Genomic DNA, 15971 nt, shown 5'->3' on the forward strand with positions numbered 1-15971 from the left:
AATATTATATTTTTAGGGCAATACTTGGGGTCCTCAATGAAAAAAGTCAATGGCAAGAGAGACATGTCTGTTACCTAATGTCACAATCTGGAGTGGGGTGGATGTAAAGGGAACACTAAGATGTTTCTGGTGGCACTGTTGATGGGACAGAGGGAAAAGCAGATCCAGGGCAGTTGTTTGTAAGTCCCAGTGGTTCTATTCTCCACGAAGCCTTTTATATCCATCCTCTACTTTCCTCTGCTCCTACCTTTTTCCTGGTGCAGACTCCAGGTTACTGCAGTGGCCTTGGAAATAGTCTCCCTGCTTCCCATCATTCCTGTTCTGGACCTTCCAGGTCAATGCTGCTAGCTATGATCTTCAAAACACAGACCCAAAGCTAAACTGTCCTGGCTCCTTTAGCTTACAATCCAACCTCCTCAGCCTGACTTCTAAGGTCTTCCACAACCTGCCCCCAAATTGCCTTTGCCTGCGTGCTCAGTCACTTCAGTCATGTCCGACTGTTTGCAGCCCTATGGATGACAGCACACCAGGCTCCTCTGTCCATGGGATTCTCCAGGCAAGAATACTGGAGTGGGTGGCCATGCCCTCCTGCAGGGGATCTCCCTGAACCAGGGATCAAACTTGCATCTCCTGTGTTTCCTGAATTGCAGGTGGATTTTTTTTACCACTGAGCCACAAAGGAAGCCCCAAACTGCCTTTAACCCCAGGCAAACCCACCACACCTGCCATAGTTGCTCTACACCTACCCCAGATGGACTAGCTAACGACCCGCCTCCTCGCTCTCTGGCCTTCGCAGTGATCGCCTCCCTGGACCCTCTCTCTCCTGCCCCCAGCTACCACCTGTCACCCCCACCCTCCAAGGCCCCTTCCCCCGATGAGGAAGGTGGAGTGAGAACCAGAGGGTGAAAGTCTTCACTGTGCCAACAGTGTATAGAGGTCCACCCTCCATAGGACCCACTAGCCACTCTTACATCAAGCTATCCATGATAGAAAAGCAAGACTGAAAGCAATTCATTTCTATGATCTCTTTCTATTAATATAATAAAATTAGGTTAACATGCTCAATAAAAAGGGCATGAATATACTGAACATGCTGATTATATAAATCGCCTTGACATATTATAAAGCAAGCTCAAGCAAGTACAATAAAAATATCTTTATCCTAGATTGAACCTGAAACTAATATGCACGCAATGACATTAAACATTTAATACTAATTTTGCCTGCCCTTTCTGCAGTGATGGTTCTCTCAGTAAAAAATGTCCTGTAGCCAGCAGAGCCACTTAGAAGCATTCCACTACCCTCAGAACTGTCACTCAAAATTGGCATCGGTCTGTTAAAAATAGTCATTGCAGCATCTAAGTATTTAAAGCCTTGATGGCCTCACTGGGGGCTCTAATCATAAACAATGGGAGAAGAGAAATCTGTTAGATCTGTTCTCTGGGTCTCTTTCTGCTTCTTCCCCAAGTTTCCTTACCCCACTCAGTTTTCCTTTCCTTACCACACTCATCACCGTTGTCCTAATCACTGATGGCAGCTTTGGAGTAGCAAAATATTCACTTGCAGACAGGTGAGATGGTGTGAGGAGCTGTCTCCCTGCCATCATGTTTGTATTTTTGATTTGACCATATACATGAGAACTTTGGGTGTTGGACAGAGTGGTAGAACCACCCTCCTCGATAGGCACATGTTTAGCATTAGGGGTGATAACTCAATGTGGGCAGAGAGAGAATAAGATAAGAATTTCAAGGTATTTCTCTTTGGTGTGGGCTATGGTGGACAGTGAGATGCAGAGCAACAAAAAGCAAGAATTCCTCCTATTTTCCTCCTTCTAGTTCAGCCCAATTGCTAGAACACCCCTAGAAACTGAAGAGCAAGGGAGGTAACAACAGTTGTGGGTGAGGCTCGGGGTCGACTGACAGTGATCCTGGAGCAATGACCATGTATAGAAGGCCACATTAGAATCTGTCAGAGTGGGACTTCCCTGGTGGTCCAGTGGCTAAGACTCCAAGCTCCCAGTGCAGGGGGCCCAGGGTTTGATCCCTGATCAGGGAACTAGATCCCACATGCTGCAACTAAGAGTTTGAACACCATTACTAAGAAAAAAAAAATTCCAAATGTCACAATGAAGATCCAAGATCCTGCGTGCTACAACTAAGACCTGGTGCAGCCAAACAAATCAGTTTTTTAAAAATTATTTTAAAAAATGAATTGTCAGGTTTCCCAGTGACTGGAGGATGGAGACACCCATGCCAAAAGAGTTAGGCTACTTCCCCAGGAGCCTGAGCCTGAAACTGACTTAGTGGGGCTCCCGAGAGATACAAAGTCCCCAGAGGGACCCTGAACCCTGTTAGAGAGTGGAGCTGACCCTTCAGACAGAGATTTTGCAGATTCCTACCAGACGGGAAGGTTCATCCTTCCTTCCCTTGGGTGATGTCAACCCCTGCTTCTGGGCTCCTAAAACCAGGAAGTTTCTGTCCCGTAGGTGGGACTTGACTACATACATTCAGAGTGCCCAGAATGAGAGGTTCTTTGTCAAGGCTGCCGCGCTCTGAGTGATTCTCAGGCGATGACTGGCCCAGCTAAAGCTGCCCCCTCTCTCTGCTGGCTGGTCCCCATCTCTGATCCTAGATCTGCACTCCTTTCCAACGAAGTCTGGTTCCCAGACCTTGCATGCTGCCTCCTCCTTTCCCAGAGGGTCCTAAGGCCACTCCTTGCTATATAAGAGGTGTTCAAGCAGAAAATGTGACCGTGTTAGTAGCTCAGTCGTGTCCGACTCTTTGCGACCCCATGGACTGTAGCCCACCAGGCTCCCATATCCATGGAATTCTCCAGGAAAGAATACTGGAGTGGGTTGCCATTTCCTGCTCCCAGGGATCCTCCCCCAGGGAGTCTCCTGCATCGCAGGCAGATTCTTTGCCATCCCAGCCACCAGGGAAGCAGAAGCAGCTGCCTATTCTAGAATTCAATTCAAGGAACTTCCTGCCTCTCCCCAAGCACCGGGCCCCCTGCGTCTTTTTCTCAGTTGTTATAACTCACCTTCTGCTTTGATTGGCCCATGACCCTGAGTTCCTGTTGTTGTAACCTACTAACTGGCTACTCCTGACCTCGGTTACTGCCCATGAACTCCAGTCCATCCCAGATTCCTTGATTTCTGCCTTCTCCACCTGCTGAGAAGCCCTACTGGTAGATCCAAGACCCTTGGTCATCCCCTGCTGCTGTGGTCTGTGCCCTGCTCTTGCCTTCTCCCCTAGGCCCCTGCAGTAGGTTAGTCTTCACCAGCTTCGACCTTCCCCACCCTGCTCTAGCAACTCAGTCAGGTCTATTTTTCAGACCTATTATTACACTGGACCCCTTTCAGGATCCCAAGTTCAGATTAGATCTCTGCTGAGACTGACCTGGTCCCACATCACCCTGAGAAGCCCATACTCTCTTCCCTTTGAGAATATGGATTTAAAGCATAGGATATACCCAGGAAGGTTATGGTAAGATAGGACCAAAGCAGTGACCATTAGGCTAGGAGGTTCCAATATCCCACTAACTTCTAGTTTTCTAAGATACTTTGAAAAGTTTAAGTTCTCAATTACAGCCCTTCCATCCCTAGTGTTAGGATTAAAGATGAGGATTGAAAGAGAGTGTATTCAAAGGGGCTTCCCAGGTGGCACTAGTGGTGAAGACCCTGCCTGCCAATGCAGGAGACCTAAGAGATGCAGGTTCGATCCCTGGGTTGGGAAGATCCCCTGGAGAAGGAAATGGCAACCTGCTCCAATATTCTTGCCTGGAGAATTCCATGGACAGAGGAGCCTGGCAGGCTACAGTCCATGGGGTCACACAGAGTCAGACACAACTGAAGTGACTTAGCACACAGCATGTACGTATTCAAATAACTAGGCTTTAGAACTTCCCTAGTGGTCCAGTGATTAAGACTCTATCTTCCAATGCAAAGAGTTCAAGTTTGACCCTGGTCAGGGAGCTAAGATCCCACATGCCTATTGGCCAAAAGGCCAAAACATAAAACAGAAGCAATATTGTAACAAATTCAATAAAGACTTCAAAAATGATCCACATCAAAAGAAAACAAAAATCTTCAACAAAAAGAAGGGGCCTTAAACTTCATTACTTTTCAGTTTCACTTCTACCATAATTTTCACTTTCCATCAAAATTTCCACTCCTGGTAAGTAGCCAATTCCACCCCCCTACCCCCACTCCAGCTAGCAAAGGACAGTTTTCCTTATCAGGATTTTCTGGGAATTTTTTACAGGAAAAGGAAAAGCAGCAATCTAAACTCTGGGGCTTGGGAGGCCTTCTAGTTTCTTCTTTTGCCAAACCCCACCCCATCCCTTCCTTTCCCTCATTTAAACTCTGTAAAATAATGGTGAGACCCTTCATATTGAAGGACGCTGGGATGATTCATGTTATGTCTGACTCTTTGTGACTCCCATGGACCATAGCCTGCCAGGCTCTTCTGTCCATGGAATTTTTTAAGCAAGAATACTGGAGTGGGTTGTCATTTCCTACTCCAGGGGATCTTCCCAACCCAGGAATTGAACCTGCATCTCTTGCATCTCCTGCATTGGCAGGCGGATTCTTTACCACTGTGTCACCTGGGATGCTCTGGGATGATTCATAGAAGAATAGAATTCCATGCTGCTGCCTGCTCCCATTTCCCACCTGCCGTGTTTCATTGCCAGAATGTGTCCTTGTTTCCCTGCCAGCCCTTTGGAAGGGCCCCACCCAAGACTGCTCCCTCAACCCTGCAAGAGTCAGCCTGCTTCATGACCTACACAGTGGACCCAGAATGTGCCAGGTTTGGGTCTGCAAGATCTTAAGATTTTAATAACTTAAGACACTAGTATCTTAAGTTGTTTTCAATTTTTACTTATTTACTTAAGTTGTTTATTTTGGCATGGGTAGGATCTTAGTTCTCCCACCAGGGATTGAACCTGCACCCACTGCGGTGAACTCTGTTAACCACTGGGCTGCCAGGGAGGTCCTCAGAATAAATCTTTTAATTCATCCCCTATTATACACACGGCCTATAAACCTGACACTGGGCAGCTTCTTGAAGAGAGGACTTTTCCTACTTGCTTTGACTTACAGGCATCAGCCTGACTCCTCAGCACCCAGGTAGGTTTGGAGTTGTCCACTCTCTCTGTCTGGCCTGCATTTTGTTTGTATCAGGAAGTACTTTTCTGTTCAATGTGGTTTGGCTCTGCGGGTAGAAGGATCTTTGCCCTCTAATAGGCACGTGAGCCACACTCCTCATCCACGGAGTCTCAAGTGACTCCCCCCTCCTGCAGGATGGAGTCATGTTCAGCCCTTACTTCTCTTGCCTGTGAGTTGCTTTGGATTGCTCAGGATTCACTTTTATTTGTGCCCTCAGGTTGCTAAAGCACTCCTAAATCTGATTATCAGATACTTGTGTTATTTAGGTATAAAAAGACTTAAATATACTGGCTCCAGCAGTACAAGAAATCAACCCTGAATATTCATTGGAAGGACTGATGCTGAAACTGAAGCTCCAATACTTTGGCCACCTGATGCAAACAGCTGACTCAGAAAAGACCCTGATGCTGGGAAAGATTGAGGGCAGGAGAAGAAGGGAGTGACATAAGATTAGATGGTTGGATGGCATCATCAACTCGATGGACTTGAGTTTGAGCAAGCTCCGGGAGATGGTGAAGGACAGGGATGCCTGGCGTGCTGCAGTCCATGGGATTGCAAAGAATCAGACATGACAGAGCAACTGAAAAACAACCAGCAGTAAAGAAGTATTTTTTCTCTCTCTCAAGCAATAGTCCAGTCTGGGCCAGTGGGCTCTGCTCCACAAGGTCATCTGGGGCTTTCACCTCTGGCCATCCAGTTGCTCCCACTCCACAACCAGCAGGAAGAGAGAAGAGAGGACTCAGAGGACAGGGCAAGCCTGTTTTTTAAGCAAGTGATGCTCGACACTGCTTGCATCACTCCCCCTCATTTTAATGGCAATGTTTGAGTCATGTGGCCTCACCTAGCCACAGAAGAGGCTGGGAAATGTTCCTGGTGAGCAGCCACAGTTCAGAGACACTTCTAAATAACCAGTGAGAAGGGCAAAAATAGTTTCCAGGGGAGACATCGAGCATTCTGCCCCAAACACCTAACTCCTTAATGAAAACTATAACATTTTTAACCAAGTTAGTTTTGCTGAGGCTCCCTTATTAGAAGTTAAAAATAACCTTTTTCTGTGTATGTCTGCTTTGCTTTCTTTAGAATGCAAATGCTTTGTAAGTGGGGGATGTATCTTTCCTGACATGCCTTACCTGACCGTATGCTCATTATGTCACTATTGTGGAATAAATGTTGGGTTTGAGTTTAGGCATGCATCCCTAATTCTCAGTAGGAATTTGATTTGTGGCATTTTTCTTGGGATTTAAGAGAGGCATTGAAGAAGACAACAATTAGGGGTTGTTCTACAAAGGCTAGCGTGGAAAGGATTGGGTATTTTTACTTTTTCAATGTAATGTATTTTTTTTGGCCATGCCACGCTGCTTGTGGGAATCTTAGTTCCCTGACCAGGGATTGAATCTAGGCCCTCAGAAGTGAAAGTGCAGAGTCCTAACCTCTGGACTGCTAGGGAATTCCCAGGACTGTGTATTTTTAGCACGGAGAAGAAAAGAACATGGTAAAAGAGATTGTTGTTATCAAGTGGTTAAAGGGCTGGCAGGTAGCAGAAGGTTCAGTCCTGTTTTTTGCTGCTTCTGAAAGTAGAATTGTGAATAAAGGATAGAGGTTATTAGGGTTTGCTTGCTTTTCTTTCTGCTCAAATTTCCTCGTGAAACAGTATACCTTGTCCTCATATTCTTCGTGTGTAAAGTAAGGGGCTCGATGAATTCATCTCTAGGCTCCTTTGCAGCTCTGCTTCATTCTGCTTCTCCGTGCTGGGCTGGAGTGGGCACCTGATGGAGCAGCCGTCCAGACATGGCAACCTGGGAAGAGCTGTATTAGCTGGATGCTGCCAGGTTGTCACTGCACTGCCATCGAGGTTGTCCCAGACATGTGATGCGGGTGACTGAGTGATGAGGCCAAGTACTTTGTGATGAGTACTGAGTACTCAGCATGAGGCTGAGTGATGGTGGTGGTGCTGCTCTCCCCAGATACGTGTGCATCGCCATGGAGGCGCTGGACCAACTGCTCATGGCCTGTCACTGCCAGAGCATCAACCTCTTCGTGGAGAGTTTCCTCAAGATGGTGGCCAAGCTGCTTGAGTCAGAGAAACCCAATCTGCAGATCCTCGGCACCAACTCGGTAAGGAGGTCCAAGGGGCCCTGGAGGGTGGGCATGGTGGAGAGAGTGGGGCAGAACCTCTGGGTCAGCTTTGTTATGATCCAACCCTATTTGTTTTCTGATTTTTAAAAATGATTTTTCCCTTAAATAATTATAGGTGGGGCCCCAATAGATATTAAAGTAGAAAGGGAGGTATTCCTTTGAGAGCAGAGGTGCCCAGCACCCTCAAAGCTTGACCCCTGACTCCATGGAGCATACTTTGAAACCTGTCCAGGTTGTGCTTCTTTCAAAGATAGAACAAACTGATGTTCACAGGACAGAGGCATCAGATAAGTGGAAAGATCACGGGGAAGCAGGAAGCCGGGCTTCTGGCTTAGTTCTGCCCTTTCCTAGCTGGGTAACCTCGAGCAGGTTATCTTTCATGAGCCTGGCTTTTCACTGATAACATGAGTGGATTGAACTCAGTCCAAACTTTATAACATAACTTGTCCCTGAATAAGTGGCTGCTATCTGCTTCTGGTGTGTGGAGAGAAGAACTATCAGTTGTGTCAAGAATTCCCGACTTTGAAGGGATAGTTTGAGAGTTTGGAATGGACATGTACACACTGCTGTGTTTAAAATAGGTGACCAAGAAGGACCTACTATATGGCACATGGAACTCTGCTCAATGTTATGTGGCAGCCTGGATGGGAGGGGAGTTTGGGAGAGGATGGATACAGGTATACATGTGGCTGTGCACCACCCTTATGGCAGAAAGTGAAGATGAACTAAAAAGCCTCTTGATGAAAGTGAAAGAGGAGAGTGAAAAAGTTGGCTTAAAGCTTAACATTCAGAAAACTAAGATCATGGCATCTGGTCCCATCAGCTCATGGGAAATAGATGGGGAGACAGTGGAAACAGTGTCAGACTTTATTTTTCTGGGCTCCAAAATCACTGCAGATGGTGACTGCAGCCATGAAATTAAAAGATGCTTACTCCTTGGAAGGAAAGTGATGACCAACCTAGATAGCATATTAAAAAGCAGAGACATTACTTTGCCAACAAAGGTCCGTCTGGTCAAGGATATGGTTTTTCCAGTGGTCATGTATGGATGTGAGAGTTGAACTATAAAGAAAGCTGAGTGCTGAAAAATTGATGCTTTTGAACTATGGTGTTGGAGAAGACTCTTGAGAGTCCCTTGGATTGCAAGGAGATCCAACCAGTCCATCCTAAAGGAGATAAGTCCTGGGTGTTCATTGGAAGGACTGATGCTAAAGCTGAAACTCCAGTACTTTGGCCACCTCATGCAAAGAGTTGACTCATTGGAAAAATCCCTGATGCTGGGAGGGATTGGGGGCAGGAGGAGAAGGGGACGACAGAGTGTGAGATGGTTGGATAGCATCACCGACTCGATCGACATGGGTTTGAGTAAACGCCAGGAGTTGGTGATGGACAGGGAGGCCTGGCGTGCTGAAGTCCATGGGGTCGCAAAGAGTTGGACATGACTGAGCGACTGAACTGAACTGAACTGAACTGATACGTATGGCTGAGTCCCTTCACCGTTCATCTGAAACTATCACAACACTGTTAATCAGCTATACCCTGATACAAAATAAAAAGTTTAAAACAACAACAACAAAAAGAACTCCCAACTTCCTAAGCATCTGTCCTACTTGAATATCCCAGTTGCTTTCTTCAATTTCTTGCTCTCTCTCTCAGTTCCTTTCCCTTCAGGGAATACTTTCAGCTCTAGCCCTTCAAGCAGCTTGGTGTTGAAAGCCCTGACATGCAGCTATTTTACAGATATCACCAGAAAAAAAAGGAAAGTTTAAGGTTTGCACTCTTAGTCTTCCCAACCTGACTTTTCTGAATCTTTATTACATAGGTCACAACTGCTTTCCTCTTCTAAAGTTGATTTAACCAGAAGATAGTCTTTCAACTCTTCTTTTAAAGACCAAAACTAACCACCTGTTCCCCTCTTTCCTCTCTCTGTGAACCAGCTGCCTTTGACAAATTACATATACAGTAGCAAGGGTAAAGTCTTTTGTCATGTTGCCCTGGCAACAGCTTCAGATACCATTTGACTTGCTCTGTTTAAGATAACTATAGTCTGGAAAAGAACATCTAAATGGAAGATAAACCAGTCATCAATGTGTCCACAGGACATCTCCTCAGGGGGAGATATAGAAGCAGGTGGCTGCCAGCCCCAGAATTCCCTGCAGCACATCCTGGCCCCTGGTAGGCATTTTATTAGCAACAGCCTTGAAAATTCCAGGTCCTGCAAATTCCTCGATTCCTCATCACAGTGAATCACTGCATTAGCAAGAGAGCAGTTGACTAATGATTGGTGTACTGCAGACAGTGGAGATTATATAAGGACAGGTGATTATAAATGAGTCAGATAATTGCAATAGGTTCGGAGTTCAGCTTCAGAGGCAGCCTTTGCTAGTGGAAAGATGCTCCTTCCATCTCTCCAAGCCTGAGACTTCTCTCTGTTTCTTCTTTCTTAATGGATATTTATCCAGCCTGTGCTTGACCACCCCAAGGGTTGAAGCTATGCTGATATTTGTCACCAAAAAAATGTGATTTTGCTAATACCATTCCTGCATATCATATGCAGTATAGTTTTTTAAATTTAATTTAATTGATGCCTTCAAGTCTTTAATGAGAATATCTGAACTTGAGGTGACACTGAGGGATCAGGAGTCAGGAGATGATGGAGCCAACTAAGCTCCACTGTTTGCTTAGAGATTTACTTCTGCACACCTGCTTTATTGCCTGGGGATCCAAATGTAAGTTCTGGGAGCAGTGCAGTGGTCATGTGCCCTGACTCTTGAGGTCACACTAAGGATAAACTGAAAATATTAAATATGAAAATGCTGAGGTTATTTACATAAATGATCTAATATATGAAGCTAGTGTAAATAACAAAATACTATGAAGGATCATGGATTTAAAGTTTATACTTTCATCCCTACCTCACAGCATGTATAAAAATTAACTCAAGGACTGCCCTGGTGGCCCAGTGGTGGGGGAGTCTGCCTTGCAATATAGGAGATGTAGGTTCAATCCTGGGTCTGGGAAGATTCCAAATGCCCTCTGGTCACAACTAAGACTCAATGCAGCCAAATAAACAAATAAATTTTTTTTTAATTAACTCAAAATAGATCAAAGACCTAAATATAAGAGTTAAACTTATAGAACTCTTAGAAGAAATATATGGGTGTACCTTTATGGTCTTGAATTTTGCAATGGAATCTTAGATATGATAGCAAAAACAAAAGCAACAAAAGAAAAAATAAATAAATTTGACTTCTTCAAAATTAAAAACTTTTGTGCCTCAAAGGACACTACAGAACAAAAGACAACTACAGAATGAGAGGAAATGTTTATGATTCACATATACAATAAGGGCTCAGTAACCAGAATATATGAAAAACTCTTACAACTCAACAACAAAAAGAAAACCAATTTAAAATGGGCAAAGGACTTGAATAGACATTTCTCCAAAGAAGATATATAAATGTCCAGAAAGCACATGAATTGATGCTCAGCATCACTAATTATTACAGAAATGCAAGTCAGAAATCATAGAGAGATACTTCTTCACACCCACTAGGTTGTTTATATATTTTAAAATCCTATAAAATGACTTGTTGGTGAGGATGTGTAGAAATTGGAACCCTCATACCTTGCTAGCAGAGCTGTAAAACAGTGTAGACACTGTGGAAAACAGTTTAATGGTTCCTCCAAAAGTTAAACGTATAGAATTACCATATGACTCAGCAATTCTCCCTAGATATATACCCAAGAGAACAGAAAACAGATACTCAAATAAATACTTGTATACCAATGTTTCTGGCCGCACTATTCATAGTAGCCAGAAGGTGGAAACAACCAGAAGGTCACATATTGTATTTCCATTTCGATGAGATACCAGAATAGGTGAATCCATGGAGACAGAAAGCAGAGTAGTGTTTGCCAGGGGCTGGGGTGGGTGGGGGACAGGAATAGAAAATGACTGATTGATGACCAAGATGTGGGTTTCCTTTTGGGGTTCTGCTTTAGTTGCAGAACATTGTGAATGGATTGAATGCTACTGAATTTTGCACTTTAAAAGGGTTCACTTTTTGTTTTGTAAATTTTACCCGAATTTTTAAAAATTGTGCTTTCATCTCAGATTGTGGCATACAGCCCTTTGTGTTTACACTGCACCCCAGCCTGAAGGCAAGCGCACTCAGAGGCAGCACAGAAGCAAGTCCCTTGGGAGGGGAGGGAAGCTCCTGAAGCGTGTTGGGGTGATGTGGGACCCAGTAGTGGGGGGTGGGGGGTGGGTCTCTCCTTCCTGTAAAGCAGAGGGGCTGTGACTTGCCTGGAGGCTCTGTGAATGTGAAGGTCGCTCAGCCATGTCTGACTCTTTGCAACTCCATCAGGTTCCTCTGTTCATGGAATTCTCCAGGCAAGAAGACTAGAGTGGGTTGCCATTCCCTTCTTCAGCGTATCTTCCCAATTCAGGGATTGAACCCAGGTCTCCTGCATTGCAGGCAGATTCTTTACTGTCTGAGCCACTAAGAAACCACCCTCGCCACTTCAAGACCTCACCTCTCAGACGCCTCCCCTTCCCTCTACCCGGGTCAGCTCCCTCTGGGGCTCGCTTTCTTGGCCTCCCCGCCAGACCCAGTAGGAACCAGGCTCCTTAACTACCTGCTGCAGCCATGCTCTGCCTTCTGCACCCAAATGCCCCACTCACAGAACCACCCTCAGAAAACCGCCTGATGTGAGGATTGGGGCATCTACAGAGGCATGCTTTAAATTTTGACTTGGGCTTTCAGGGCAGCTCCTTATCCATTTTTTGACCACTGCCTTCTCTCATCTCCTCAGTGGTCACTAGAGACCTTCTGTTGTCTCCTCAAGCACCATCCTGAATCTGCTTCCTCAGTCTCAGAGGTGGCCTTGCCTTCTTCTGTCCACTGAGAAAACGGGGACTATCTGCTTGGGGTCCCTCAACTTTTGTCCATCTTTTTCTTCCCCACAGGTTCCCTTTTCCTCAGGAATCTCCCTACATCCATTATTTTTCTCTCCACGTCTCCACCCTTCCCCTTTTTCTGATTCCTTCTTTTAGTCTAAATATAAGTTCAAGTCTCTTCCAGTATAAAACGGAAGAAACAAAACAAGCAAGGGAAAGAAAACTAAAAAATTTACATTCTGCATAACCACAAAGTACCTTTAGCTCACCTGACAAAACTAGCCATCATTCCCTGATTTTAAAAAATTATTTAATTCAAATTAAAATTTCCCTCATAGTCCCCACATTGTCTTGTATTACTGTCTTTCAAATCAGGATTCAGTATAGAGCATGTGTTTATTTTGTTTTCTATGTCTCTTATGTCTCTTAACCTGTCCCAGCCCCTCTCCTGTCCCTCTTCATTTTTCATGGTATTGACCAGGTCATCACTTTGTAGAACGTCCCATGTTCTGGATTTGTCTGACTGTCTCCTTGTGGTGTTCGTTTTGCTCTCTTGTCTCCGAGACTTCCCACAGACTAGAATTGGGTCTGAATGTTTGATTGGATGCAGTTAAATACTTTGGGGCATAATGTTTCATGGAGAGTGCTGGGCACTGAGCATCTAAAAGAGAAGCAGGAGTGTCTGGCAATCCACTTTTATGGATGCTAAGTGTCATCCCAAGTTAGGGTGGTTACAGCCAGCTCTCTCAATTGTAAGTTTTCTTTTTCTTTTTCTTTTTTTGGTCTTTGCACTTAGAAATCTGTGGAAACCATGCAAACAACCCATTCTTCACTCAACTTCCAGCTGATGTTTCTATCTCTGGTGGCATTTCTCCCTGTTGATTGCACCTTTTTCATACACCCTTGACTTCCTGGCCCTGTCACCCCAGCTCTTCCCACCTGGCCCATCCTTCTTAGTTTCTATGTTTGGCTGAATAATGATCCCCTACCTGTATCCTCATCCTAATCACTGACACCCATGAATGTACCTTAGATGACAGAAGGGACTTGGCAGGTTTGATCAAGTTCAGGATCTTGTGATAAGGAGATTCTCCATGTGTTCCCATCTTTCTAAGAGGGAGGCAGGAGGATCAGAGTCAGACAGCAGATCAGGAATAGAGAGAAAGAAATTTGAAGATGCTCCTCTGCTGGCCATGAGGATGGTGGAAGGGGGCCATGAGCCAAAGAATGTGGGTGGCTTCTGGAAGCTAGAAAAGTCAAGGAAACAGATGCTCTCCTGGAAGCGTCCAGAAGGAATGAAACCCTGCAGACCCATTTGAGACTATTTTTTTTTAATTTATTTTTATTTTTGGCTGTACTGGGTCTTCTTTGCTGCATGCGGGCTCTCTCTAGTTGCAGCAAGCGGGGGCTACTCTCTAGTTGCTGTGCTTGGGCTCCTCACTGTGTCGGCTTCCCTGGTTGCAGAGCACAGGCTCTAAGGCGCACCACCTCAGTAGTCATTGCACACTGGCGTAGTTGCCCCGTGGCACATGGGATCTTCCTGGACCAGGGATCTAACCTTATCCCCTGCATTGCAAGGTGGATTCTTAAACACTGGACCACTAGGGAAGCCCCCATTTTAGACTTCTGACCCCCAGAACTGTAATAAGTAATAAAGTAATAAATTTGTGTTGCATTAGGCCACTAAATTGTGGTATTTATTACGGCACTAAATTATTACGGCAACAATAGGAAACTAATACAGTTTCCTTCAGTGATTCTTTTCTTCCACGTCCCCCCTGAGATGTCTGTGGTCTCCAAGGTTACTGCTCTATCCTCCTCTCTGTGTGCTCCCTCTGGACAACTTCATCAATTCTTGTGGTTTTAACTGTCACCTATAGACTAGAAATCCTCTTGTCTCCCACACCAGGGTAGGAATCAGCACTGCTAAAAACGAGCAGGCTAGAAGTGGGTTCCATGAAGGGAGGTGGGGGCAGAACTGTGATGCTGGGGGAACAGCTCAGGTCATGGGGGTCAGCCCCAGCAAATGATGGGGGTTTCAGAGAAGAGGCAGCCCGGGCTTCCCTGGGTCTGTACTTCCCTAGTGTAGGCCCTGGAGGCTGGCTAGCACATGGGGCTACTTGGGACCAGAGAGGTCACCTTTTCGGGCAGCAGCACTGGGCTTTCCCAGGAGTTTTTGAAGCCACCATCAGTTTTGCAAAGAATCTTGAAGGAGGAAAGCTGTACTATGGGTAGACAGGGGAGGGTGTCCTAGGGCTTCCCAAGTGGTGCTAGTGGTAAAGAACCTGCCTGCCAATTCAGGAGATGTAAGAGACACGAGTTCAATCCCTGGGTTGGGAAGATCCCCTGGAGAAGGAAAGGGCTACCCACTCCAGTATTCTTGCCTGGAGAATCCCATGAACAGAGGAGCCTGGTGGGACAGTCCATAGGGTCACAAAGAGTCAGACACGACTGAAGTGACTTAGCACACATGCACACAGGGGAGGGTGCCCCGGGTGGATGGACTCACCTTGGCCGGCAGTCAGGCAATTTGCAGGGCACCAACATGTCACAGTAGGACTGTTCCTTTGGCTTTAAGGAAAACTTCTCCCAGGAGTAGCTGTAAACAAAAGCAGATGGGAGAATGGGTAGGGGATGTTAGAGTCAAACTGTGTGGTTCTACTGGGTATATACCCTGAGGAAACCATAATTGAAAAAGACCCATCTACCTCAATGTTCAATGCAGCACTATTTACAATAGCTAGGACATGGAAGCAACCTAAATGTCCGTTGACAGATGAATGGGCAAGGAAGTTGTGGTACATATACACAGTGGAATATTACTCAGCTATAAAAAGGAATGCATTTGAGTCAGTTCTAATGAGGGGGATGAACCTGAAGCCTATTATACGGAGTGAAGGAAGTCAGAAAGAGAAAGACAAAGATTGTATATTAACACGTATATGTATATATATATATATGGAATCTAGAAAGATAGTACTGATGATCCTGCTTGCGGGGCAGCAAAGGAAACGCAGACATAAAGAACAGACTTTTGGACACAGTGGGAGAAGAAGAGTGTGGGATGATTTGAGAAAATAGCACTGAAACATACACATTACCATGGGTAAAATAGACAGCCAGTGGGAGTTTGCTATATGACGCAGGGAACCCAAAGCTGGTGCTCTCTGACAGCCTAGAGGGGTAGGATGGGGCGGGGGAGGTCGGTAGGGGGTTCAAGAGAGATGGGACATATATATACCTATGGCCAATTCATATTGATGTATGGCTGAAACCATCACAATATTGTAAAGTAATTAGCTTCTAATTAAAAAAAAGAAAAGTGCGGTTTATGAGATCTTTTCCAGCTAGGGTTCATCTTAGAGCAGCAAAACAACTTTCTTCTTAAGAAGGTGAACAGAGTCAAAAGGCCTGCAGTCCTAGATCTACAGAGTTGGGATTTCTCTATACCCAGTATTTCAAACCATGGTTCTGTTGTTGACAGCAGGAAATTGTGTGGCTCAGAATATCCAACTACAGAAGAGAGAAGGCTGGCTTGTGCTTGGAGAGACTTGGCTAGCGCTGAAGTAAGGCTGACCAGCAGCTCAGCTTCCATTTTCCAGACCCAGGGAGGGCTGGTTTTGCAATGTCAATATTTGGAGCTTGCTTTCTCTCTATTGACCCAACCCTTTAGTAACTGTCAGTTTTCATACAACTGTGGCTCTTTCCTGCCTGTGCCAGAGGGTGGGTGAGCAACTCCTGCAAGCATAGCACCCTTTGTTGTGT

The 15971-nt window shown here is 45.3% G+C and overlaps 1 protein-coding gene across 6 annotated transcripts in view; it reads left to right on the forward strand.

Annotated features, from left to right (window-relative positions):
- EFR3B (EFR3 homolog B) overlaps nucleotides 1-15971 on the forward strand; it is a 95484-nt gene that overhangs the window by 43214 nt on the left and 36299 nt on the right. For all 6 annotated transcript variants that reach the window (XM_061154940.1, XM_061154941.1, XM_061154942.1 and 3 more), the window contains exon 4: nucleotides 7132-7282. In XM_061154940.1, the coding sequence (XP_061010923.1) occupies nucleotides 7132-7282 (151 nt within the window). The remainder of the gene's footprint in view (nucleotides 1-7131; nucleotides 7283-15971) is intronic.

This window comes from Dama dama, chromosome 11 (assembly GCF_033118175.1).
Source record: "Dama dama isolate Ldn47 chromosome 11, ASM3311817v1, whole genome shotgun sequence".
NCBI lineage: Eukaryota > Metazoa > Chordata > Mammalia > Artiodactyla > Cervidae > Dama > Dama dama.